This window comes from Pongo pygmaeus, chromosome 10 (genome assembly GCF_028885625.2).
Source record: "Pongo pygmaeus isolate AG05252 chromosome 10, NHGRI_mPonPyg2-v2.0_pri, whole genome shotgun sequence".
Taxonomy (NCBI): domain Eukaryota; kingdom Metazoa; phylum Chordata; class Mammalia; order Primates; family Hominidae; genus Pongo; species Pongo pygmaeus.
The window spans coordinates 94,438,579-94,462,434 of NC_072383.2; the positions used below are offsets into that span (position 1 = coordinate 94,438,579).

The following is a 23,856-nucleotide window of genomic DNA, read 5'->3' on the forward strand; positions in this document are numbered from 1 at the left end:
TACCGCACTCCAGCCTGGGCAACAGAGTGAGACTCCATCTCAAAAAAAAAAAAAAAAAAAAATCCTTGTTGGCTGGGCGTGGTGGCTTATGCCTATAATCTCAGCACTTTGGGAGGCCGAGGTGGGCAGATCACTTGAGCTCAGGAGTTTGAGACCAGCCTGGGCGACATGGTGAAATCCCATCTCTATAAAAAATACAAAAATTAGCCAGGCATAGTGGCATGCGCCTTTAGTCTCAGCCACTTTGGAAGCTGAGGAGGGAGGATTGCAACCCTGGAGTTGCAGTTAGCAGAGATCGCATCACTGCACTACAGCCTGGGCAACAGAGTGAGACCTTGTCTCCAATAAAAAAAAAAAATAGCTGGGCACAGTGGCTCACGCCTGTATTCCTAGCACTTTGGGAGGCTGAGGCGGGTGGATTGCCTGAGCTCAGGAGTTCGAGACCAGCCTGGGCAACACGGTGAAACCCCATCTCTACTAAAATACAAAAAATTAGCTGGGCGTGGTGGCGCGTGCCTGTAATCCCAGCTACTCGGGAGGCTGAGACAGGAGAATCACTTGAACCTGGGAGGCAGAGCTTGCAGTGAGCTAGATCGCACCACTGCACTCTAGCCTGGGTGACAGAGACTCCATCTCAAAAAAAAAAAAAATCCTTGCCTACCTAAGAGATGATAACAAAGATAAACAAGAGATACACACAAAACAATTCAGAGTGGTAGGAGGCAGGGAAAAAAAAAATCAGTAACATGAACCAATAAAGAAATAATAACAAAAATCTTACCAAAAGTGATCCCAAGTTTTGTTGGTCACTAGATTCCCTGTCCAGCTATGAGATATTTCATGTGCAATGACCTAAAGAAAACAGTGTGATTAATAGTAAGACTGATTATCTTAACCTAAAATAACCCATTCTGTAAACACTCCATGTTATTCAATTTTTAAAAAATATTAGCTGAGATATTCAGGGAGTTACTCAGTTCAGCAAAATCTTTAATTTAACCAAAGACACACACACACAGAAATATGGCATAAAGTAATTAGAAAACAAAAATTACTTAGAAAATATTAGATATATCACTGCATCAAAAATATTTCATAAATATATGAAGAGATCAAACCATAAAATTTCCTTAAATCTATTACATCTAATTGTTAATAATGTGACAAGAGTCCCCAAATTGTCCGTTATAACCATATCTTTAACATAAAAATACAAGGGATATTTTAAAATCAGTTGACGTAATACTTCTTGAAGGTAAGGCCACAATGAAAAAGTTTAACTTACATTGGAGAGTGACTTGTCGCCTGCCTACAAAAAAAGAAAATTACCTTAGTGTTTTAGCAATCAAATTACAGACTATCTAAAAGATTGCCTACCTAAATACTTGGCATACTGGCACTGGTGGCCCACTGTATTTCTACTACAGCACTTCAAAGATGGTAAAAGAGACCTTAATTGAAAAAACAAAAAAAATACAGAACTAAAAATTAGCATCATTCTTTCTTGCCCTAATTCTAGGGAATTTTTGCAATACAATGAAAGCCAGTCCATTTGTGTCTAACTTCCATGAAACATTTCTTCTACTTCCATTTTTACATCTGCTCTTACTTACCCATCACTTTCTTTCTCTATTACCCAAAATATGTTTAATAAAACTTTAGAGTGTCCTATGTGTCCTGTGCTGTATTTTATTTATTTTGTTGCTAATCCATCACTCATTTTGGTTCTAGGAAGAATTTAAAGTAGCTCACAGGCATATTAAACATAGCAGTGTACTATGGCCCTAATCCTTTCCTATGCATGGTGTACTGACTTTTTTTTTAATTGTACCTACACACCAAGTGTAATTGGTATAGTCTGTTTGTCTGGATACATAATTTATCCACGAATTGTTGTTACACAGCACCCCCATGCCCAGCTCCCCAAATACTGTGAACATAATATTCTCCTTCTCCAAATGGCCAGATTATTTTCCTTTCAAAAACAAGATGGAGGCCTGGTGGGGTGGTTCATGCCTGTAATCCCAGCACTTTGGGAGGCCAAGGCAGGTGGATCACAAGGTCAGGGGATCAAGACCACCCTGGCCAATATGGTGAAACCCCATCTCTACTAAAAATACAAAAATTAGCTGGGCATGGTGGTGTGCACCTATAGTCCCAGCTACTCAGGAGGCTGAGGCAGGAGAATCGCTTGAACCCGGGGGCAGAGGTTGCAGTGAGCTGAGATGGCGCCACTGCACTCCAACCTGGGCAACAGAGCAAGGCTGTGTCTCAAAAAACAACAACAAAAAAAGAGATTGTGATAACCACAATAAACAATAAAATTAGAAACAAAGGTTACATGAACAAGAGAAAAGATTTTTATACATATATACATTATTAGGACTCTAAGGTTCTTTACATATATATACATATTATTAGGACTCTTAAGGTTCTTAAGTTTATTTTTGAAAGACATCAATTTCAAATGAAGAAATATTTACACTTACCAGTAGAGTAGGAGTTACAAAAGTAAGGCAAGGATTCTCCATGCCACCATAAGGGAAGGACGGTGGCAGGACCAATAGGTCATACTGTCCCCATACATACGGTCCTCCCAGATCTTCTGCAATTTTAAGCATAGATTCAGTCTGAAAAATCAACACATATATGTCTGTATGTCTTAATTATCACCATTGTACATTTCTTAAAATTGTATATTGCTTTCTATGAAGGTTACAAGTTAATGATTTTTATTTTAAATGAAAATGATAAACAGAATGTAGCAACTGCACATCTACATAAAAGACAATCTGATTCTTTCCCCATATCACTTAAAACCATCACATTTCACACTCAAAATCTTCAATCTACTGTCTATCACAATGACTACAAAGGATAACAATATGACCAACCTCAGAAAACTCGTAAGCAGACTTTTCCACCTGCTCTTTCTCAGACCACACCAAAGTTCTTGGGCCAATTTGCCTGCAAGATTAAAAAGCTTAATAAAAAAGAAATTCACAGCAAATGATTCATCTGGTTCTAAAAAGTATTTAATGTGAGAGTGCATTTTACCTTTACAGTGAGAGTGCATTTACCATGTGCTTATGGGAAAGGGATGAGGTTACATGGCCTGAGATGCAAACCTGCTGTTATATATGCAGCAATAGATATGCAGCTCTCTAAGGAGTTACAGGCTGGGCAAAAAGAAAAAAACCAAGACATAAGTTGTCCCCAGTTAGTTTATTGCCTCTTGTAAGACCTCTTGAGGGTCTCATTTTATCCCTCAATTTCACAACTATAGAAACCCAGTCACAAATCATAAGAAACTATTTTACTTTTTTTTTTTTTTTTTTTTGAGACAGAGTCTCACTCTGTCACCCAGGCTGGAGTACAGTGGCGGGATCTCGGCTCACTGCAAGCTCCGCCTCCCGGGTTCACGCCATTCTCCTGCCTCAGCCTCCCAAGTAGCTGGGACTACAGGCCCCCGCCACCACGTCCGGTTAATTTTTTCTTTTTTTTGTATTTTTAGTAGAGACGGGGTTTCACCATGTTAGCCAGGATGGTCTCAATCCCCTGACCTCATGATCCGCCCGCCTCGGCCTCCCAAAGTACTAGGATTACAGGTGTGAGCCACTGCGCCCAGCTTTTTTTTTTTTTTTTGTGATACAGGGTCTCATTCTGCTGCCCAGGCTGAGTTTAGAAGGGCCATCACAGCTCACTGCAGCCTCCGCCTCCCGGGCTCAAGCAATCCTCCCACCTCAGCCTCCTGAGTAGCTGGGACCACAGGCATACACTACCATGTCCAACTAATTTTTGATTTTTTTTGTAGAGACATGCTCTCACTTATGTTGAGACCCGGGCTGGTCTCAAACTCCTGGGCTCAAGCGATCCTCCCACCTTGGCCTCCCAAAGTGACAGGATTATAGGCGTGAGCCACACAGCCCAGCCTACAAGACTATTCTAGAACAGGAATGGGTATAAACTTTGTTATGCACTTAAAGGTTGAATACTCTTATATAAGAAGAAACAAATAGAAAATGAAAGAAATCCTGTCAGATGCTATAACATGGATAAACCTTAAGGTCATTAGACCTTGAATGAAATAAGTCAGACACAGATAAAATCATACAGTATGTGAGGTATCTAAAGTAGTCAAATTCATAGGAACAGAAAATAGAATGGGCGTTACCAAGGACTGGGGGGTAGAGGAAAGAGGAGCTATTGTTTAATGGGTGCAGAGTTTCAGTTCTACAAAATGAAAAATTTCTGAAGATCTGTTTCACAACAATGTTAATATACTTAACACTAAGGAACCGCACACTTAAAAACAGTTAAGGTGCTTAAAACTAGAACAAAGAATTAAGAAGGAAGTGCACTCTATTGGTAAAATATTAGTAAAATACCTTACATTTCTGTAATATTTGTAGGCTTCCAAGTTCTTTAATATGTTTTATCTCATTTGTTTCACATAGCCACACTATGAGGTAGAAAGTCAAACATTATAATTTCAAGGATAAGGAAACAGAGATTAAGAGAGTGACTTGTTCAAGCTTCCCTGAGAATCCAGATCTCTAAAGGTAAGAGCATGTTCATTTTACAATACTTGAAAAATCTAAGGGGTAACTGGTCAAGATTTTTAAATGTAAAATTAATTTGTTGCCTACATTTTATATTTAGATTTGAATTTTTCTAGAGCTGTCAGCTTGATATCTTGAGAAGTATGCAAATGATCGACCAATTAACCTTGAGAGAGGTTCAAGATGCCTAAGTTTTGATCTTTCCACAAACCTGAAAATTTTTCCAAAAGCTCACCTGCTTTCTAAAGCTCCAACAACTAAAGCAATCAGGTAGCAGGGTATCGGAACCTAAAGAGGGCAAACAAACGCACACCACGTGCTTGCATTAGTGTTTACAAATGTTACATAGTAAGACAATTCATATTTAAAAGTAAGTAAACTCCCTTTCAAATCTCCTAATATTAGTAGGGATAACTTTGCTTTTATGCTTCTCAAATAGTTCTCATCTTTAACATATAGCTTGAAATTGTGATACAAAAAACATTGTTCAAAACATCTATTTGCCTTTTATTCTGCTAGGAACAAAAGCTTCTCACACGTGTAAAACAAGATCACACATACTATTAAAAGGTACATTTTAGGCATTTCTCAAAAAGTAACCTACAGGAAGTGCTTTTCCCGGTGTTTGCCTTTTTCCTGCTGACTTTTAAAAGGTTTTGGTTTTCTTTTTTATTCCTTTATGTTTCAAAGCACTATTGACATGTTGCAGAGACACACAGAGTAACCCAGCAATAAGTAGATGCCAAAGTTATGGGAGCTTGGAACCGCAGAAGCTGCAGTGGAAGTCAAATTATCCATTGTGAGGTCAATTAAGAAAACACACACACACACACTCACATACACACACACACACTCATACATGCATACACATTCTGTTCATTGAAGGTCAAAGATACATGTCTAATGACCAGGACTGTAACTGAGTGCTTTTTTGGTTTTGACTCCTCCATTTGTAAACACTCTCAACAGCCACTTGCCCACACTGTAGTACCAGGGCAGGAGAATGCGCAAGAACACAAAAGAACAGGAAGCCAGCCCCTGACTGGAGTGAGGGAAAATGAAAACAGGCACGCTCCCTACTCTGTCTCTACAGCAAACCCTCTCTTCAATACAACACTCTGTAAGTAGAACAAAACCCTTTAAAAGCACAAAAGAAAAAAAAATGAAGAAAACAAAAACCAAAAGCTGTTCTCAAAATTCTGAAATATTTCAAAAGTAATTTTGCCCTCTGGATGTGTACAAGCTAACTGTAGTTTACTGCCAATGAAAACAAAAATCTCGACCCTAGGATCTTACTTTTTGGATGAATTTGTATATTTTCCTGCTTGGGTCTTCTGGGTCAGGTGCTTCTCCATCACGAATAGCACTCATAAGTGCCACCAGTTCTTTAGGGACAGACACCTAATCAAGGAGAAAAATCATTTCTAGTCATAAATAAAAGCTTCTTATGTGTCTTAAACTATATATGTAAAATAACCTTTTCGTCCCCTTCCTGACTATCTAATAAACAGACTATGAACACAAAAAGTATATACATATACAAAAAGTATACATATATATACATACACACACACACATACACATATATAGGAACACAATGTGTATATATGTGTATATATATGCACACATATATATATGAACACAAAAAGCATATATATATACATATACATATCAGTTTTGTAAATAAAATTAGCAATATGGAAAACTGGCTTCTTTAAAAGTGAATGTGAAATTTCTATCCATTCACCCATGCACACTAAGAGCAGAGTTTTGGTAGAAACTGGATTAAAATCCCAGCTCTGCCACCTAATAACTAACTGCACAAACTTGGGCAAATAAATATACTCCCCAAGCCTCAGTTTCCCCATCAAGTAAGTGTAAAACTTCAAAGGCTTGTTGCAAGGAATAAATAATATAAGTGAAGAGCCCAGCACCATCCCTGGCAATGGCAGCCACCATCCCTGCTCCCCCTACACTCACAAAACAGATTCAAAAGGACGTTATATACTCACTGTAGGACAGAATGGTTTTGAACAATTTTGTTTTGAAAACACACACTTGGAGTTACAAATAGAGGAAACTTTTGAAAGTAGTAACTGTGAAAAACTAAAATTTATTGCTAAAAACTGTCAAATAATTTTCTCTGGAAATCCATACGGAAAAGACCCTTATGGGGCAAACCACATAGTCATTTAACTGTGTATCCTAGCTCCATGATTCTGAAAGTTTTATTTCTGATGAATGCCAGAATAAAGGACTCCCCCAGGTATTAATGATCAAGCAAGAATATATTCCAGTAGGGGACAGACTTTCATGTTCTGCTTGCATGGCTCAGGACCCAAAGCTATGACTGAGGCAGGCACAGAATTAGAAGTTCCTGAACCAGTGCTACAACAATTATAGATTCTAAAGCACAAAACTATTCAGGAAATAATTTGGTTCAGCCACCTCCCTTCATTTAGGTGGTGATACGTTATATATATGTGCCAACTGAGGTTGTGAGGTCATAAAACTTGTTCAAGGGTCATATCATTATTTATTTATTTTTTTAGAAATGGAGTCTCGCTATGTTGCCCAGGCTGGCCTTGAACTTCTGAGTTCAAGTGATCTTCCCACCTCAGCCTCCCAAGTAGTTGGGACTTCACGCAGTTATTAAGTGGTGGAGAAGAGCCAGAGCCCTGGGATTCTTTGCCTCCAAGTATAATATATCACTGCACTATCCTAGGTGTAATTTGGTTGTGGGATGATTTGGGAAGCAAGAAGGCCCCATAAATATGGGTTGGTCCTCATTCTATTTGCTTGGTCTAAGTAGGTCTAGCCTCTGGGATAGTGATTATTTAGTAATTACAGTCCACCTTTTCCAAAAAGGATTAGCAGTACCTACCAAGGGAATAAGTTGGAATTGCATACAGATAAGTCTGGAATATATGCCCACTAGGCTTATATGGCTACAGAATGCATTTATAGAAACTTGAATCCTGCAAATGTCAGTTTTTAAAAGTTAAGTAAAAATTGTTCCTAAGTTCTTATTTTTAGATCCAGGATTCTGAATTCTTTCTTTTTGTTTTTTTGTTTTTTGGTTTTTTTCTTTGAGATGGAGTCTGGCTCTGTCGCCCAGGCTGGAGTGCAGTGGTGCCATCTCAGCTCACTGCAAGCTCTGCCTCCTGGGTTCACGCCATTCTCCTGCCTCAGCCTCCTGAGTAGCTGGGACTACAGGTGCTCGCCACCATGCCCGGCAAATTTTTTGTGTTTTTTTAGTACAGACGGGGTTTCACCATGTTAGCCAGGATGGTCTCGATCTCCTGACCTCGTGATCCGCCCATCTCGGCCTCCCAAAGTGCTGGGATTACAGGCGTGAGCCACTGCACCTGGCCCTGAATTCCTTTTTAAAAGTCAGATGGGTTTCCATTTCCTTTTTTTCACAGTTAAAATGTTTAAAACTGCCTTTAAAGTAGAGATTCAGAATGAGTGCCACAGCCTCTTTTTTACATATTTCAGGTAGAATTTCATTAAGAAAAATAATTCTAGCTCTAGGAATTCAATTATCATCTCTGCTTATCATTTATACCATATTTACTGATATGCATCATTTAATTGAGTTAATAATTCGTAATATTTACCTCTGCAGTATAGGTTAATTTCACAGAAGGAGTGTCCTGACAAGGAATGATTGCTCTGCAGTGGATGGCCTGAAAAAGGGAGAAACAAGAAGAAATAGCTATTTATCCTTCCGGTAAGTCATTAAGAAATCATTAAAAATTGCAGCATTGTTCTTAGACATATTTTTTTTTAAATAAAAACAGTCCTCATTTCTTGGGATTTTTTTTTTTTTTTTTTTTTTTGAGATGGAGTTTCACTCTAGTTGCCTAGGCTGGAGTTCAATGCCGCGATCTTGGCTCACTGCAACCTCCACCTCCCGGGTTCAAGCGATTCTCCTGCCTCGGCCTCCCGAGTAGCTGGGATTACAGGCATGTACCACCACGCCCAGCTAATTTTATATTTTGAGTAGAGATGGGGTTTCTCCATGTTGGTCAGGCTGGTCTCGAACTCCCAACTTCAGGTGATCTGCCCACCTCGGCCTCCCAAAGTGCAGGGATTACAGGCGTGAGCCACCACACCTGGCCTCTTGGGATCTTTTAAAGTCCAAAAACAGATTCTTGGACTTTTAAAAATCAGATTTTCCATTTTAATCTATGGTTAACCCTCACATTTCAGTTGAAGCATGGAGAAACTCTTAAGCAGTGTTTCCTACTCTATGGTCTGGGTGACAGTAGTGCCCAGTGAGAATCTTTTAGAAACCTGAGAAAAAAGGGCTCTGTAGCAAAACAGACCTGAGAAGTATGGCATACTGCACTGCTGTCTTGCAGAGCCACTAGAACATTAGCCGCCTGAAGCCTCTGAACACACCTACAATAAAGAAACCTGTTTGATTTCTTACATTTATGTTAACACAAAACCCATTTCTCTCTGGTTTAACAGCTAATGGGATGTCAGTGTTCTAACGAACACAGGCTGAGAAATGTTGCTGTAGTCTTGACACTTCAATCTTGCAGCAAACCTTGTAAGTAAAACAAAGAAGCAAAGAAGGGAGAAAAAACAATCTCTTTCAATACCATCTAGACATATTCATTCATACCATATGCAAAGTGTTTCTCTACTGCCACACCAATCGTTATTAACATTGGTTCCATCCAGTATGGCCAGAGGCCGGGTGCCGTGGCTCACTCCTGCAATCCCAGCACTTTGGGAGGCTCAGATGAGAGGATTGCTTGAGCTCTAGAGTTTGAGACCAGCCTGGGCAACATAGTGAGACCTTACCTCTACACAAAAAAAATTAGCTGGGCATGGTGGTGCACATCTGTAGTCCCAGCTACTCAGGAGGCTGAAGTAAAAGGATCGCTTGAGCCCAGGAGTTCTAGGCTGCAGTGACCCAAGTTCGCACCATTGCACTACAGCCTGGGCAACACACCAAGACCCTGTCTCCAAAAAAAAAAAAAAAAAAAAAAAAAAAAAAGAGCACCTACAATCTTATACCCGGTCTGTTTACAAATAAGTCTGTCTACTGCTGGTGAACAATGAAATGGAAACCCAGCCTCATTGAGACAGTCTACTAAACTCAAAGGAATTCTGATATTAACACCCTTCTCTGAAGCTATTACAAATCCTAAACATAACTTCATTCCACCACAAGCTTTCTTAAAACCCCCAAACTCCAGGTCTTTTCATTTCAGTTCTAGAAAATTCTCCAAAGATATAGGCTCCCAAATGACCTCTAGATGGATTAAGTAGGACTAGCAGAGCCACCTGGTTCTCTCTCCCAAAATAGAGTTCCAAGACCATGCCTCTAGAGTTCCTTAATGGTTTCTAGTTAGGTGACATGGCAATACCAAAGGGGTTTTTAAATGTATTTCACTGGATAAGGCCAAACCCAGGCAAATATGCATACAGAACAACCGTAAGCAAATTCATCAAACAAAATCATATCTACATGATTCCTATCACCTCAATCATTTATTAATTTAGCTGAAATCTGTTTCCCATATTCCCAACATTGCTGCCAATAAGAAATGGAATAATATATTCAAAATTAACATTTTCATGACTCACAAATCTTGCATTTCTTGCCAACTTTGGTTAAGAAATTCTATTAAAAATTTCTTGATTAAGACATTCTATTAAGAAATATTGCCTGAAAATCAGATATTCATGAGATACAGATTGTGCAATTTGTACACTCTTGAGTAGAACATTTCATCTCTTCTAGATTATTAAATTGAGGGTTTCTTAGATTAAAAAGATGTTTCAAGTGGCCATAGAAAGTAAACAGGTCTGATTCATATGCTAATTCCTGTTTTAAATGGACTTGTATTGAAATTTGAACCTAACACACAGGAATATTGGGAGGGATGAAACATATAAAGAATCTAGCACAATGCCTGGAAACAGAGCAAACGTTTAACGAAGTCAGTTCCCTTAATTGTAAATTATTTGATTACTATGAAAAGTAGGTATTTTTTCTTTCAGAAGACAGTTTGAAATGTATTATCCTTGTGACAGGTTATCTCTAATTGTATGGCTCTTTACCCTTAGTTTTAAAACAGAAAACAAAAGTAGTTTAAGTCATGCAATTTTAAAGATAGTTAATATATTGATATAATACGTACTTTTGTAAATGTGTAAGAAAAATATGGAAAAGCTACTTTCCAAACTCAATGGTGGTTACCTCTGGGCAATGGTGTCTGGAAAAGGTTTGGAAATTAAATCTTTCACTTTCCATTTCTTTACTATTAGCATTTTTCATAACCAGTACATATTATTTATTAATTTTTCCTTTCATTTTATGACTATTTACTGAGTACCTACTCTCTGCCAAGTTCTAAGTCAGGCCTAGAAAGTCTTATCTAGGTGGACATATTTCCAAACTGAAAGAAGCTTCTTAAAGTAAGGCATGAGTGTATTAATAATGAAAGATAAAATGAAAATACATAATTCATCTTATATGTTTTTATATGATCAATTAATACATTATATTAGGTAAAACCCACATAATCCATAAAACCACTGTTCATTTTGCTTCATTCAACCATATGTGCTGAAATTTTCTGCATCAGAAATCATTCTGGAATCCTTTTTACCTGGCACTGACTAAACAGATATGGGTGTTCCTTCCCAGAAGTCTGTTCAGGAGTGAGCCACTGGAGAGCAGAAGATTTTGGAGAGGTCTCAAAAGAAATTTCTATAACAATTTCTTGATTTCTGTATGAAACAAATAAATATATTAGTAGAGTATGATTCCATCTAGTGAAAATTTAAACTCATAATATATACACTAAATAATATAAATAACATAGTATGCATTCTCATCACTGATTGGCAGTAAGCTCTAGGTATGCCACATCCTCAGTGGGTAAGTCTCCTCTCAGTTTTCCTACCTAATTGCCAGCCTGTGGGTCCTTTTACCTCTCCCATGCTAACTGCTAGCGAAGGCTTAATGGCAACCAACAGTGGTTGACTACCCCATTGTGTGTCACGTACTTTGCATCTGTGATATCATTTAATATTTTATTAGAGTGGTAAAGTGAAAGAAATCATTTTGGGGCTTCAACTACCACAGCAGCAGGTGCCACAGCATGACACAGAGCAGTGCTAGTCTGCAAACTGTTACTGGCCCAGGACAAGACAAGACCAGAAGTTGAGAGTCAGCATTGCAAAACTTTTAGAGTCATTTTTATGTCTGTTGAATCTAATAAAAAAAAATGTGTGCTTGTATTTCATCTCTTCTTCCTCATATTTCATTTTTATTGCATTTTACAAAAGTATCAGTCTATGACAGATTGAAGAGGATAAAAATTGGTCCTTTACCCCAGAGAGTTTGAGAAGCACTGATAATAAGGGAACAGCAGAGCTTTAGAGACCAGCAGCCCTGCTGGTGTTCGAATCCTGACTCTATCACTTACTGGTACTGTAAACTTGGGGAAATTATTTGACCTCCCTATGCCACAGTTTCCTTGTAGAATGGGGTGAATACCATCTACCTCACAAGCTAGACTTAAGTGTTTCCCTTCTCTTAGAGGGAAAGAGAAGGCATGAAAACACTGGCCTCTGAACAACTAGGGTAGATCACCCTTGTTCTAGGCCAATAGTTTTCATCCTTTTTCCCCTCCCCAATATATCAAGAGGTGGCATATACTCCCAATGTGACAATTCTGGTTGCCACTTTCTTGAATAAGTTATTTCTCTAAGGTTCCCTTTCCTCATCTTTAAGTGTAGATTATACCAGCAGGGTTACTGTAAGGATTAGATACAAGAATGCATTTAAAGCACTTATCCCAAGATTGCTGCACTTTAACAGTTCTATCTTTGGCATTATCATTGTCCCATTAATAAATGCAGCTGGCCTCTGGGGCAAGGGCAAGCAATGTGCAGCTTGTAAAAGCTGCCCAGGTTATCCTGAAATGCCTTCTTATGATGACATGCCCCCAGCATCACTCTAGATATTAGTAAAAGGATGAATCGTTTAAAAACTAACAGTTCCCAAAGTCCTTGTTGTATTATATACAAACAACATTTTTAGTATCTTAAGTATATATAATTTTAACTGCTGTATCAACTTTCATCTGAACAGAAGATCAGGAGAAGTAGTGTACCAATCATTACATATTTAAAAAGAAAAAATATTTAAATTAGTTAAGAATATGTTTCCCCATTATTTAGCTGTAAAAGAGAAAGATCATAACATTCATACTTGCTCAAAGCGATAGGTAGAGAGATTTCCATTGGTGATCCCTTGTAACTTTGTCTTTCTCCAAGAGCATATTTGACTTCTTGTCCATTGATCACTACTTTTTCTATTGTAAGGTCCTTTGTATCCAAAACCTAAAATTAATAATTTTAAATAGTAAGAAAATAGTTTCATTTACCAGAAAAAACTTAGATATAGGCTACAACAACTAGTTGCTTATGGAGAGTAAAATACAAAGTGAAATTAGAAGAATTAAAGAGTCAAAAGGTAGTCTAGGTCTCATTTTTTGGGACTCTAAGCATCCTGAAAATTTTTGGGTTCTAAGATTTGCATATATATTGTTAAGTAACCCTAGGACAGTCACACAAATTTTGGGCTTTAAGTAAAAGTCAAATCTAAATCAAAATATGTTTGCTTCCGACTCCTAAAATTTTCTCTATTATGAAAAACTTTACCTATAACTTAAGTTTCTTTCACTCTGGCTCCTCAATACATTACACAATATATTTCCTCCTAGAACTCATGTACTTTCAAACTTCATGTTCGTTAAGCAAATCAGCAGACTGTATATCACTGTGGTTGTATATCTAGAAAAAGCCCAACCTGGTATGGCAACTCAGACCAAATGATTCTGCAGAGGATTGGGAGGCCATATCTACTTGCCATTGCCAATTAAGGACAACTGCTTTGGGCATGAAGGAGTGGCATCATCAGAGTATTTTCTATCCCCAAAATCCCGAGCCCTAGAAATCATACTCTTTAATCATCTCTCAACTAATCTCTTGTCCTAGAATCTTGAACCTTCCTATGCCACAAGACTGTTTCCTAACAACATAAACAAAATTCTACTTGATGGATCTACCCACTAAATATTCTAGTTTTCCTCCTTCCTTCCTTAAACTCCAAGGGAGTTTATGACTGCTATGACTACTACTTCTACTTCCTCATTAATCATCCTCCCTTTCCCCTTCTTCATCTGGCTTCTTGCTATTGAAAGGGCAGCCCCCACCCCGATCAACAAAGTCTTTTCTGTCCAATAACCTTGACCTCTGTCTACTCACAGCCCTCATGGACCATGTCATCTGGTTAAAACCCCTTCCTTCACTTCTTTGCCAGTACACATACATCATAAATGGTTCTCTATTTGTCTAATGTTTTTTTCCTTCCCCCTCCTTTATTCCAATTCAAAAATATGGATATGTCCCAATGTTCCAGCCCCAGTCCTTTGATTTTCTTGCCATATCCTTCACTCCCTAGCTCTTACTCATGCCCACATCTTCAACTAGTATCTCTGTGAAGATGCCTGCCATTCTAGTTCTACAATTGTATTCCCTCCCCAGGACCTCAGTCTAATTGCCTGCTCAACATTTCCATGGGACATAGCACCACACATTGAATAGGCTTCTAAAAATTCCAAAAATGATTTTTATACTCCCTGAATCATATTTCTCCCCAGATTTCTTGATTCTGTTAAAAGAACTCTTCCAGTTACCTAAGGTTTGATTCCATTTCCCAATCCCACACAGCCACTTAAAAGTTGTTCTTTCACAATGTCTTCATACTTTTCCTTTCTTTCCACTACTAACTCAGGTCAGGCCCTGGACTGGTAGAACTGCTTTCTACCAGATCTCCCTACCTCTGGCATTATTTTTTTCCTTTTCTGAAATCTGGCCTGGCTACATGTAAGGCCAAGAACCAGCCATTTCCCAGCTGCCCCTGGGTACTTTCTTTTGGGGGTACCTCATCTGTTATCCTTACTCTAAATTAGTAGAAGATACGGTTTATATCTTATTTAAAATAATAGGGTTACTCCTTTGTATTCTAGTACCTCTCTAGTCTCTTCATAGTCTAGTACCTAGTTCTGAATAGCTATTCAGAATAGCTAACTTGTTTTAAAAACTTGATTTGAGTATCTTGTGTTTATAACACATGCTTATATAGATGAATTAACTGGGCCATTTCCCAGTGGAACATATTCTGTTTTCTATATTGGCTAAACTTTCCAAATCTGTTCAGAATCAGAAGTGTCATAGTGACAAGTATTTTTTGTGAAACCTTTTGATATCCCCTGTGTCTGTTATAGCAGTTGGCCCTACCCTTTCCTATAATACTTACTGTACTGCATTATAATGATTTCTTTTTCCATTAGACTAAGGGTTCTAAAACAGAATGTTACTTAGGTCTGTATTCCCAGGGTTTAGCACTCTGCCTCAAAAACACTAGGTATCAATTAATGCATGAAGCAGGTCCTAGACCAAGAGAAAACAAAAAATGCAATATTTAAGCTGTATTATCTCAAGTCCTAAGCCTCAACTATCATTTGCAAACTACTTTTTAAAATTCCCCTTCAAATTTCAGTGATGTTATTTAAAAAAAATAGTCAAAAACTGTAATAAGAAAGAAAAATAAAGAAAACTGCATTGTTGACAAGTTGGATTTAGTACTTTTTAAGAAACATGTGTTAAGCATCAACAGCTCTACTAATTATAGGATATAATTTACTATGTTTCACAGTATCCTCTTTGAACAATACCCTCCATCCCCCCAAAAAACAGTTGTACTTCTCAGTAGCTGGTCAGTTGACATGGAATAGATATCTGATTCCTTTTTTGCACAGGCTGGTAGGAAGCTCCATGTCAACCTTGTGGCCCACTTCTTTTAAAGTATAGAGGGCTTTATGCCATGGGTTTTGTTTCTCCTATCCTTATTCTCTCTTCCTGCAAATTATTTAATTATTTTTAATCTTATACTATATATGTTGCTTTAAGCAGTCTCAGTCCTTTCTAGAACAAAGCAGAATTTTTTTTCAAAAAAAAAAAAGCTTTATGCCTCATTATGATGTCTAAATTTATATTTTCTACTTGCTATGTGCAGGGATATGATGGGAAAAAAAACATAGGTTTATGTGTGAAACACAAAACTAAAACTAAAAAACCACCTTGATTTGATTCCCAGTTGAGCCATTTACTTAGTGAAGACAAGATGGTTTGCAGTCAGAAATACCTATTGTTAACTGCTGGCTTCTGCCTTAGCCATGGCACTAAAACCTCTTGAGCCACTAACCAAAAGAACACCTAAACATTTCTGGAAGTTTCAGTGAAAAGAAACAAATGTATGAAAGTTATCATAAATTTGGAGGATCAAACTTCGGTGTAAATAACCCAAAACTTGAAAAGAATTTTAGAAAGCTTAGAATTTGTCCGATTAAGGCTCTTCAGCATTCCTCAACATCACAAACTCTAAGAATGGAGAGGAAAAGAAGACATGACGTCTCTCCTGATTCAGCACTGGCACTGGGTCTTCCCATCTCACCTCTGAAATACAGCTGGCACTATTATCAATGTAGCCCATGTTAAGCTTAGGCACTGTTTTCTAATTGAAATCATCCATTAATCAAACTTTTGAATGTCCTCTACATGCCAGATATAGACTATACTAGGAAGTTGAGATACAAAGAGTTATGAAACACAGTCTCTACATTCAAGAGTCCACAATCTAGTGGAGGAAAGAAACAAGTTAACTTTAAATAAATATTAATTAACTAATTAATAAGGATAAGCCCCTGGTCTAAATAAATAAATAAGCAAACAATTATAAACATGTTATTTAGTACTACAAATTGCCTTCCTTGTATAACATCTAACATTATTATAATTCCAGGCTCTAATTTGCGAAACAGACATGCCAACCAGAAATCACAATTTTAAAATCTTACTTTTCTCTAGATTTGGAGAATGTAAAAACAATGAGCAGATTTTTAGATTGGGACATTCTTTTCAAAATTTAAACATCCTGACTCTTGCTTACTTATAGAACAGAGGTAAAGTTTTTATTTTACAAAAGTGATGAGAACACATGGACACACGGGGGGAACACACACCGGGGCCTACCGGAGGGTGGAGGGTAGGAGAAGGGAAAGGATCAGGAAAAATAACTAATGGGTACTAGGCTTAATACCTGGGTGACAAAATAATCTGTACAACAAACCCTCATGACACAAGTTTACCCATGTAACAAACCTGCACATGTACACCTGAACTTCAAAAAATAAATTTTTTTAAGTTTTTATTTTACAAAACAAAGGTAAGTGTGAGGTCACATTAAGCAGCAAAAAGCTATAAAAATTTTCATTCTTTTACTTTTTTCAGCATAGTTTATAATTTAATTTTTTTAAATAAAGGTGAAGAGCAAGAACTTTCCAGTTAACTGAGAGCTTTGAGTGGGTTTGGGGCTTAGTCAAGGTTTTATTATATCTTAAACCAATTGGAATATTTCTTCTGAAATACATGTTGCAGCTAAAGATTCAAGAAATAATTTGCTGTTCATGTATTAGAAAAACCTCTTTAAATTTCTTGCACTAGCAACCTCGGTTTTGGTTTGGAATTATTCACATCTGAACACAAGTTTCCTGAATTGCTTAATTTTTAAATCTCTAGTATTTTTGAATGTAGGACATATAAACACATGTTCAAATATGACAGTCCCACAGTGTGGTTTTTCTTTTTTTATTATTATACTTTAAGTTCTGGGGTACATGTGCAGAACGTGCAGGTTTGTTACATAAGTATACACATGCCATGGTGGTTTGCTGCACCCATCAACCCATCAGCTACATTAGGTATTTCTCCTAATGCTATCCCTCCCCTAGGCCCCTACCCCCAACAGGCCCTGGTGTGTGATGTTCCCCTCCCTGTGTCCATGTGTTCTCATTGTTCAGCTCTCACTTATGAGTGAGAACATGCGGTGTTTAGTTTTGAAACTTCATTGAATTAGGACTTCAGCCCTGCTCAGGCAAAGTTGCTACTGCAATTAAAGATAACATGGTACTTCAAGAAGACCAAAGTGCGATCTACAAGGAAATAGATGCCTTCCTGCTTATAATATCTTTATTTTCTTTCATATAGTACTTTTGTTGATTACCTATCAGTACATAGAGGAATCGACCTATTTTTCAAATCAATCAGTCTAGCAAAATGTTGAAAGACGAAGAGTAAGAAAGTACTTATTAGTTTATATTAATGAAATCAAAATGCAGATCTTTCCTACACAAGTAGGAAAAAGAGGCCTGAAAGCCACCAATTCTTATCTGCCCGATCTGATCTGATTGCTTATTGATGTGCTTTAGTAGATTTCACCATGCTACACTGTGTAACATACACATGTAGCGTCCTGCCCTCGTGAAGAAGCCGAATTTGACTGTCTTTTCATGACCCTCTTATTTTTTAAATGATCTTCTATGAAATTCTTCAGGTGAAAGGTATAAACCAAATACTATCGGGCAATTTGAGCGAGAACATTAAATATAGGTTATGATACAGATAAAATCATTGAATAATATTCCAAGAATCTACAACCTTTCTTCATTCCAATGGTTATAGAGTTTGTAGAAGTATGTGTTTTCCAAGTGAAATAACTACTTGGCTCCTCGGAACCAACTATTAATAAAGCATATTGAATCATCCTTAGAAAACTTGAATGTCCCATCCGTTCTTAAATTATTAGAAGATAAGAAAGTTGATAAGATTAAAAAGTAGAAAGGACCCTGAAGAGAGCGAGCTGCGCCTAGAGTTAGCAAGCAGGGACTGTTAGTTTCAAAGTAGGGCGGAAAGAAAGAGGCCTGCCCGGCCGGGGCTGGGAATCCTAAGAGGCTTGAGAACGACTAGCAGGGAGATCCAGGGAACTAGGAGGGAGACGGATGAGTGGTGCCCTACAGACTGGATTGAAATAAGGGTTCCCGGGAGGCAACCGTGGGATCAGGGATCGACAGGACATGGGATCTGAGACTTGGGTGAGATTGTTGACTGAGGAAGGTGCCCTGGGGGCAGGGAAAAGTCTGGGGCCTGAAGAAGGGGGTTCTGGGCCGCAGTCCGAAGCAATGGGGAGGCCATGGGGTAATTAGAGCCAGGAACTAAAATTATGGGGGCTACTGCAAAGATGACACCTAAGGGCTGGGTGAGTTGAGAGGAGTGGACGAGGCGCTGGATGTGCCCATGGACCTCGGAGAGAGGATCCGGGCGAGGGTCGCAGGAGACATACGTATAAGTGCGGGGTGAGGGAAGGGATGCAGAGGCGTAAGTGGGGTTGATAGGGGGTGCTGTGGGAGATCTGGGGGCTGAAGAGAAGTGCACAACATGAGTTGGATGGCGGCTACAGAGGAGAAGACGGGGACGTGGGGCTAGGCAGGGGCCGCGGCGGGGTGAGCCGGAGATCCAGGAGCCCGCAAGGACTAGGGGCGAGGGGCAGGGAGCCCGGGAGAGACGGGCACTGGGCAGGCGCCCCACTGTACCAGGCTGCGCAGATTGTCCTCCTGAGACTGGACCGTGAGAGCAGCAGTCCCGGTCAGCGTCCGGCGAGTAAAGTCGACGCTGCAGCGCAGGTGCAGGTGCTTGGTCCGGCAGACGGAAGCCGGAGAGGCCAACGAACAGGTATCCACTATCTCGGGCATGGCTCTGGTGGATCACACAGCACAGCGACCTACAGCCCAACGCTCAGCTACCGGACTCGTCGACAGAGAATCCGAGGAGGAGGGAGAGAGGTAAAGAAGAGGAGGAGGGATTCGCGGTGCACGCCGGGAAAGGAAGTTTCTTAAAGTCAGACGAGCGTTGGGGAATGTGTGAAGGAACTACAAGTTCCATGGTGCCGCGCGGCAAGCGGGCGCTTGGCTACCTGGGAGCGTGTGTGTTAGGGGTGTTGAGGGGGGACCGAGAATGCTCCTGGAGCTGAAGAAGAGGAGGGGAGTTGGGGCAGTTAGGAGAAGGGTGGCCTGAGGGAAATGATGAGAATAGAGGGGGAGATGAAACTGAACACTACCATTTTGGCTCTGTTCAACTTCTGTGGAAGCTGTGGTGGCAAATTTAAGAAAATCAGGTTCATAAGTGCTTGCATGTAGCGAGGGCGGGGCGGAGCAAAAACGTAGAAAAGGTCTCTCAGAAGGGTTTCTTTTGTGCGGTTCCTCGTTAGTATAGTGGTGAGTATCCCCGCCTGTCACGCGGGAGACCGGGGTTCGATTCCCCGACGGGGAGGCACAATAATTGGTTTTTATTTTAGCTGTAAGTAATTCAAGGTTTAAACAGTTATTTTGTCAGTTTGAGTGTTTATTATGTACATCCCCAGAACCTGCATCTCTCAAACGGAGAAAGCCAACATTCCCATCTTAGAAACTAATGAATTTCTATAAAAGTTATGCACTGGTGGCAATGGGAGTGCAGAGCTGGGACATCTAGCTCAGCTCTGGGGCCCTTGTGGCAGGTGAAGGAGGACTGAAGGATGCCTTGCCTTTAGGGTGGGGCCTGAAAATTAAAACTGGAAAAATTGGAAGAGGCTAGGTTTCGAAGGACCTTAAACAGGTGGCCTTTTAATCCTGGGTGCATTAATGGGGGACCCACTGAAGAGTTTTCAGCAGGGGACTGATAAAGCATGGTCAGACTCATGTTATAAAATGCGGTATCAAAACCATTAGCAGGAGATTTAGTAAACTATTAAAATGGCTCAATCAGAAGATGCTGGGGGCCTGACATAGGTAAGTAGTAAGTTAGGATAGACAGGAAGGAATGAATGGAAAGAATACTTAGATAAGTGGATTCACAGATTGAGAGGAGACGAAAGGGGCCCAGGCTTTCTGCTTCAGTGGCTGGCTAGTCATTAACCAGAGGTAGTAGTCTATATGAAGAGGACAGTATGTTAGGCTGTACTTGCATTGCTATAAATACCTGAGACTGGGAAGAAAAGAGGTTTAATTGGTTTACAGTTACGCAGGCTGTACAGGAAGCATAGCTCCAATATGCTTCCAGGTAGGCCTCAGGAAGCTTACAATGATGGCAGAAGGTAAAGAAGGAGCAGCCCTCTACATGGCCCGAGCAGGAGCAAGAGATTGCGGGGCCGGTGCCACACACTTAAACAATCAGATCCCACAAGACACTGTGGCGAGGACAGCACCAGGCCATGAGGGATCTGCCCCCGTGACCCAAACACCTCCCACCAGGCCCCACCTCCAACACTGGAGATTATAATTCAACATGAGATTTGGTAGGGACATATATTCAAACTAAATCAGACAGATTTAAGGGGAAGATGCTAAATTCAATTTTGGACATACGAAATTTGAGAACCGATGGGAGTTGAAGTGGAGATGTCCATGAATCACTTGGATATTTAAGTCCATAGCTCTGGGGAAGTGTCAGGTAGACATGACCATGTCACATAACGTGGTGGATGAAATTATGACAGTGGGTAAGCTCAACCCAAGAAGAGTGTGTAAAGAGAAGGGTAATGAAAACAGGTTGGAAGCTGAGAGAACACCAGAATTTATTGTTTTAAAAAGGGCTAGAGGAAGAGAAACCCATGAAATAAACCAGAAAGAGCCAACCAACAATGCCAGATGCAGTCCAGAGGACCACCGAAGTAAGAAGTGAAAATGCTCTAGATTTGGCAGTGGGGTGAGAGTGGGGAAGGTGGTGATTTTGTTGACTGTCGTGATTTGGTTGAAGATGGAAGCCAGAGAGTAGTGGATTGAGCAATGAAGAGAAGAGGGAGGTGGAGCATAAACCACTGTCAAGTTGCTTGGCCAATGTGAGAAGGGAAGATAAAGGGGAAGCTAGAGAGGAATGCAGCATTGAGAAAGCTTTTTTTTTTTTTTTTTTGTGGAGATGGAGTCTCGCTCTGTCGCCCAGGCTGGAGGGCAGTGGCGCGATCCCGGCTCACACAAGCTCCGCCTCCTGGGTTCACACCCTTCTCCTGCCTCAGCCTCCCAAGTAGCTGGGACTACAGGCGCCCGCCACCAAGACCGACTAATTTTTTTTTGTATTTTTAGTAGAGACGGGGTTTCACTGTGTTAGCCAGGATGATCTCGATCTCCTGACCTCGTGATCCGCCCGCATCGGCCTCCCAAAGTGCTGGGATTACAGGCGTGAGCCACCGCGCCCAGCCGAGAAAGTATTTTTTTAATTTTTGCTTTTCAGGGCAAGAGAAAACTTTAACATGTTTAGATATACAGGTGAAAGGGCTTCTGGAGAAGAGGAAAGTTTCTGCAGAAGAATCGATTCAGAGGCAAAAAGGTAGAGAAGAAGAAAGTAAAGATTTCAGAGGTGTGAGGGATAGTTGATGGGTTGAGCAAGCTGGTATGGTTCAATTCTGTATCAAAAGTGACGAAATTTAGCTCCAGCAACAACAACAACAAAAAAAACTGCTATATTTCTGGATATCCTTGTGTTGGCCCCTGCAAGCCAAAGGAAAACAAAACAAAAAAATCCCAAACTATGAAATCTAATACCTTACACATGCATAGGTCCTCATTCATAGGGTGTAAGAATCTGTCATCAACATTTGCATTTTCGGATTTTTTTGGCAAGTGTCCTGTTGCCCAGGCTGGATACAGTGGCATGATCACGGCTAACTGCACATTCAACCTCCCGGACTCAAGCAATTCTTGTGCCTCAGCCTCCAAGTAGCTGGGACTACAGGCGCCCACCACCACGCCTGGCTAATTTTTATATTTTTTGTAGAGACGGGGTTTTGTCATGTTGCCCAAGCTGGTCTCAAACTTCTGGGCTCAAGGGATCCACCTGCCTTGGCCTCCCAAAGTGCTGGGATTACAGGTACGAGCCACCATGCAGAGCCGCAAACATTTTTTGAGGTCACCAAATCTAGGGTGACAAATACAATACAATAGATACCATAGAATTCATTTAGTCAAATAATACACAATCAAATCATCTTCTTTATCTAGTATGGAGAAAGGATAGTTTGTTTTAATAAGAACGTCATTATCATCATCTTCTATTATTGATTACTAGGAACCCACAGAGTTTATGCCACTTGTGTTTAAATAAAAATATCCACAGACAGCCACAAATAAATTCCTCCATTAATATATTCATCAAAAAATAAATATACAGTAGGAATTGTTTTTCTGAGATACCACTCACCCCAAATATAGAATGTACAAAATTCACAATTTACAAGCAATTGGAGTATTATTGATATCCAATGGGAAATTGAGAATGCTTCAAAAAATGAGGCTTTCCATTGCATCTATAAAAGAAGGGCAAGGCTGGGCACAGTGGCCCACACCGGTAATCCCAGCACTTTGGGAAGCTGAGGCAAGCAGATTGCTTGAGCCCAAGAGTTCGAGTTCAGCCTGGGCAATGTGGTGAATCCCTGTCTCTACAAATAATAGTAATAATAATAATAAAAGAAGGGTAATATCAGGGTTTAGTTACCAAAGGAGACTTAAAGATGAAAAGATGATCTATATAAAATATTATGAAAAGAAATAATACCTATATTTATAGAGCAATATGAACAGGAAGAATTCCAGCCCTGCTATTCACCTGGAAAAGTTACTTAATCCCTCAATCCTCTCAGGATAATTGAGGCACTATGGCCTGTGGAGTTGTTGAAAAGATGAAATGAGATAAAGTATGGGAACTGCTTGACACTGTGATTGGCACAGATTGGGCATTTGTTACCTGTTAGCTAACATGATTATTGCTGTTGGCTTTTATTTTGTCTATTTTAACCACTGTAATGTTATTTTTCCTTGTTGTGTTAGCAAGAGCTTTTAGGACAACCTGGGAAGTGAGAAGCAACCATGGTTTGTACAGCAAAACAAGTCACACCAAATTAGGCCTCTAAAAAGGAATGGCAACATTAGCAAAGATATGTTTTGAAATGCATTTATGGGAAATTTCAATTGTTGCACAAATGCTTCCCTTAAAAGGGCAAAAAGACTTTACATTGTTTTCTCCCCTTCTTTACATATACCTTTCCTTTCTTGAAACAGTCAATGTAATTTGCAGATATTTATTAAATACATTCTACTACACTGTGCTACCTAGAAAATAATTGGGGAAGGTTCTGTCTTACCTCTTGGATAATTTATACTCTAGGACCCAGCTGTACTAATGACCTAAGACAACATGGTGTTAAGAGGAGACTAAGGCCCAAGGAAAACTATACATGAAATTCTAGAGGGACAAGTTCTATCCCTTTGGAGAAAGTCAAGAATAACATCATGATTAACATAGCATTTGAGATGGGATTTGAAGGATGAGC

The 23,856-nt window shown here is 39.6% G+C and overlaps 1 protein-coding gene and 1 non-coding gene across 3 annotated transcripts in view; one reads left to right on the top strand and one right to left on the bottom strand.

Annotated features, from left to right (window-relative positions):
- LTA4H (leukotriene A4 hydrolase) overlaps positions 1–19,681 on the bottom strand; it is a 34,986-nt gene extending 15,305 nt beyond the window's left edge. Inside the window, exons 1-10 of one of the 2 annotated variants that reach the window (XM_054443509.1) lie at positions 19,091–19,681; positions 12,808–12,938; positions 11,198–11,318; positions 8,183–8,251; positions 5,859–5,963; positions 4,798–4,850; positions 2,895–2,967; positions 2,490–2,630; positions 1,286–1,309; positions 782–852 (exon numbers count right to left, since the gene is read on the bottom strand). In XM_054443509.1, coding sequence (XP_054299484.1) covers positions 782–852; positions 1,286–1,309; positions 2,490–2,630; positions 2,895–2,967; positions 4,798–4,850; positions 5,859–5,963; positions 8,183–8,251; positions 11,198–11,318; positions 12,808–12,938; positions 19,091–19,249 — 947 coding nt within the window. In that variant the 5' untranslated portion in view covers positions 19,250–19,681. The remainder of the gene's footprint in view (positions 1–781; positions 853–1,285; positions 1,310–2,489; positions 2,631–2,894; positions 2,968–4,797; positions 4,851–5,858; positions 5,964–8,182; positions 8,252–11,197; positions 11,319–12,807; positions 12,939–19,090) is intronic. The other variant, XM_054443510.2, reaches the window with a different exon arrangement.
- A 73-nt stretch (positions 19,682–19,754) lies between these two features.
- On the top strand, positions 19,755–19,826 carry TRNAD-GUC (transfer RNA aspartic acid (anticodon GUC)). The gene has a single exon. It is a non-coding gene; the product is annotated as a tRNA-Asp (tRNA).
- The last annotated feature ends 4,030 nt before the right edge of the window (positions 19,827–23,856 follow it).